At 43.2% G+C, this 4193-nt stretch overlaps 1 protein-coding gene across 1 annotated transcript in view; it reads right to left on the bottom strand.

Annotated features, from left to right (window-relative positions):
- Positions 1-325: 325 nt before the first annotated feature.
- Slc38a9 (solute carrier family 38 member 9) overlaps positions 326-4193 on the bottom strand; it is a 78076-nt gene continuing 74208 nt past the window's right edge. Inside the window, exon 14 of the mRNA XM_029543930.1 lies at positions 326-3529. Coding sequence (XP_029399790.1) covers positions 3364-3529 — 166 coding nt within the window. The 3' untranslated portion in view covers positions 326-3363. The remainder of the gene's footprint in view (positions 3530-4193) is intronic.

The following is a 4193-nucleotide window of genomic DNA, read 5'->3' as shown; positions in this document are numbered from 1 at the left end:
CAATGAATGTAAACATTTGACATTTTGAATATTCATACTTAAAGAAATGAAAAATTTGGAAACTTTAGCACCCAGTGTATTACTAATTACACCCCACATTAAGCAATTATGCTTTCTGTCCAAGAGTCATAGGAAATAAATACTCCAGGGTTCATAAAGAAAGAATAACAGCACAAAGAAGCAGCTGCGTAACGTATGTAACGTATCTCTACTAGCGGGTGAGCACAGGGAGTGCGGTCTGGGGGAATAGTGGGAACATGGAAACGGGTCCCTTGCCTCTGAGCAGCCCCTCCCCCTCTGCCATGCCCCCCCCCACCCCCAGGACTTGATGCTGCTCTCACAGTGCTCAGTTAACTGTTGGTCACTGTTGAGTACACCCTTTCTTCATTAGAAAAAAAGCTCCTCTAGGACATTCGAGCTGTCTTTAGCTCCTCCAGAGTCATGTGCATTGCTGACTATTCAATTATTTAAACAGGAACACTTAAGGGAATGATAATTAAAAACACACATCAAACACTTCCTTGGTAAGTTCCAAGAAGCAGCAGAGAACAAGCCCACAGCTACGGTGAGTAGTGGAACAGCACTTCTAAGACACATTTAATGTAAACAAAGCCTTTCCCTTTAAAACAGCCTCCTCTAAGGGGTGCAATGACGCATTCCTCATTCCAAGCACATTTCTGGAGTGTGCTGATGGCAGTGACTTGGCACAATCGTCCATGTCCACAGGGATAAAGCTTACCTCTACTTTTTCCCTTTCTAGCTTTAATATTAGCACAGCTCAGGTTCACTCACAGGACTTCTAAGGAAGATCTCTCGCTAAACAGCTCATTTTAAATTTTAGTGTCCGCAGGTATGTTTAAGTTAAAGAGGCTCAGTCCGAAGGCCGGCCGTAGCAGCAGAGCGATGAGGTGAATGTGGCGTAGTGAGAAAGCTCAGAGATGAGAGCAGAGAGAGAAAGAAAGGGTAAGATGGCTGCGTGTGGGTTCCTACCTCCCCATTCTCACACAAGCCAGGACACACGCACTCGTGGGCAGAGTTCTCTGACTCTGTGGCAAGGCCCAGGTAGGCTCATGGGGAAAAACAAGAACAAAACTGTAAGGAGACAAAGTCATTTGGCTTGTCTCACAGGACATCAGGAAGAGGTCTAACTTGTTAAGTGTTCTTAAGAAAACAAAAGCATGAATCTGTATTACTTTTTCATCTGGAGGGTAGCATCCTTTGCCGGTTACCTTTTATCTTTTATCTATGAAATGGGCAAAACCACATCCAATTATCCTTGATTGTTAAAGCATCCAAGAACGTCTTTGCAGGGGTTGTGGGGAGTGGAAATTGTCTCTAAAGTCCTCAAAGACAAAAGAAACTACTAAGAACATAGCGAGAACAAGTTAGGGACACCTCTTACAACACCCGGCTCTGACTCAGATGTCATTAAGGGAAGGTGACTCTGCAGTCATGAAGTTCCAGAGTTCCTCCAGCCCGGATTCCCATGCAGCCCCAATGTCTACGGCCGTTTCTGTGAGCCAGAGCTTTTGAGACTAGCTCCATGATAAATGTAACGAGGTTCAAAGCCTGGGCTATTAGCTGAATATGAAGGTTTGTAGAAGCTAAATGACATAACGTCTGAGATTGGTTTTTCATGATGTCAGTAGAAAAGAAACCTCGGGAGGAAGCAGGTGAAGCTAATTCAGCTAACCCTACAATTACCAAACCCAGGGGTGGGCACACAGCAGTTTTCCGTATTATTCTATTTGTGCATTTGCTTGACAGTTTTCATAATGAGACTTTAGAAAGTGTTAGAAATTACAGATCCTTATAAACATAGACCCATGCACTACTGGGATGTAAAGTTATACTAAAATAAATTAAAGCTGGCTTAAATCTGGGTCTGCTTTTGAGATTCACAAAACCATCTTTTTTTTTTTTTTTTTTTAGAACATGACACTGTCCTGGGAAGTGGAATTATGATGTGTTTTAAACAGTTTAGTCAAAATTAGAGAAGTCTAAATGCTTGCAGTTGTGGGTAGACCACAGGTCCTGTTACACGGGAGATAGGCAGATATGGATTCTGGTTTAGCTGTTTGTTCAGAAGGAAGATGGCAAGAGTGTTAACTCTAAGAATCTGGATTTCTCAGTCATCTTGTCAGAAGCTTTTCTTGTGAGACCTAACTCTTCCCTTCCTGTTATAGAAGCAGGTAGAGGGTGTCAGCTCCTGGGGGTCACACCTGACCCAGGATGGCTTGGGGTACACTGGGTAATCCTACCCTTCCTAGCTAGCGATTCCTTTCTCTTCTGAAGAGCCTCATATGCCCATCTCCATTTGGGTTTCCTCCACTGGGCTTCACACAGTCCATGCAGTTCTCAAGGGCAAGAAGCAAGGACAACTGCTTTTGTCAGGTGTGAGATCTGGCTTGGGAATTGGGGCTGGATTCGAATTAAGAGTCAGATAGCAATGGACTCTGCGAAAGTTGATCTGACACCTAATTTCTTTTGGTCTCGGTCTCTCTCTCTCTCTCTCTCTCTCTCTCTCTCTCTCTCTCTCTCTCTCTCTCTCGTCTTGAGACAAGGCTTTATACAGCCAGGCTGGTTTCAAACTGGCCATAACCAGACTGGTCCCCAGAGCAAGTTTCAGGACAGCCAGGGATACATACAGAAAGCCTTTCTCAAGGAAAAAAAAACCTAAAACCAACAAACAACCCATCCCCCCAAGAGACAATCAAACTGACCGTGAAACTGAGGATGACCTTAGCCTCCAGGTCCTTTTACCCTACCATCTAGGTGCTCACGGACATACCAGCTACCCCACTGGCCCTATCGGACACACAGCTTCTGATGGATGGTCACTATTTAATGTTTTTTGTTCTTCAGATTAAGTATTGAGTTAGGAATTTATCCCATTAATAATGATGCCATGGAAACTTCTTTTAAAATGAGGTATTTGTTTTTACTGTTGGAGACAGTTGAGCTTTGGGCAAACTGGAGAAATGGCCCAGCAAATGAGAAGGTGGAAGAGCCCACATGGAAGCACACACAGGGTCTGGCAACATGCCCTGACCCAAGACCCCTGAGATTCCTTGCCGTGGGTGGAGCACACCCACCTAACTTACCAGCAGAAACATCAGCATGATCCCTCCCACATTTCTACTTGGATACATGGGAATGAAAGTCACTGAGAAAAACCATCCTTAATACTTACATCTTCCCAGCACGAGTACAAAAATACTTATGAGAGACCATCATTTCCCTCGCTTCCAATTATCTTAGAAGAACACTTAGAATTACAGCAATGACAGCATTTTCAAGTTCTTTTATGCAGAACCGTTGCCAAGGTTCAGAATACCAGGAGAAATCTTGAGAAAAGAGTTTTCACATGAAAAACTGAGCAATCAGGTTCACCACGCCCAAAACGATGATGATAACGTGAAACACCAACTTAGGCCATGTCAGACGCCCCTCTTGGTAAAGGGAGATTATATAGATGAGAGACGGGTATATGAACACGAAAGCCAGGCCACAGGCTGCTCCCGAATACCTGCAAAATAAAACTCCCTGCTTATGGAGTCTTACTGCATTTCTGGTGCTTTATAAGTAAATACAGTATGAATTAAACTGTCCTAGGTCTCATTTTGAAACAAAATTCATCATTTGTTACTGACATGAATTTAAAACTTGTTTCATTTAAATTAATAAAATTATTATTTCTTCCCTGCATGCTAAAGTTTTTTATTCACTCCTTAAATCGCAGAAGTACCTGAGACAGGCTTTCATCTTGATCTTTTTTTGAGAAAGGATCCATGCAGACCAAGCTGGCCTTGAACTTGATATCTAGCTGAGGCTATTCTTGAACTCCTGGTTCTCCTGCCTCTGCTTCCTAAGTGGGGGTACTTCAAACACCATATTGGATGGAGGTGCTGGGGATGGAGCCCCTGGGCTGAAACACTACCAAATGAGCTACATCCCTGGACTCAATTTTTCACCTTTATTAAGTCTTTCAGAGTTTGTGAGCGCCTGTTTATGAGAAAAGATTAATTTGTCTGTGACATTCAGTGCAATTATTAAGGAAGACAAAAATCCTTACATGAGTTTGTGACAGAGAAACAGACATTTCTCCATTTTCTCAAGGAACTTTAACTTCATTATATTCACAGGCACCACAGAACACTCTCCCCACAGGCACCACAGAACACTCCCCCCCC

The sequence above is a fragment of the Mus pahari genome, chromosome 11, assembly GCF_900095145.1.
Source record: "Mus pahari chromosome 11, PAHARI_EIJ_v1.1, whole genome shotgun sequence".
Taxonomy (NCBI): domain Eukaryota; kingdom Metazoa; phylum Chordata; class Mammalia; order Rodentia; family Muridae; genus Mus; species Mus pahari.
Note: the sequence above shows the minus strand (reverse complement) of the source record. Positions and strands in the feature narration are given on the sequence as shown.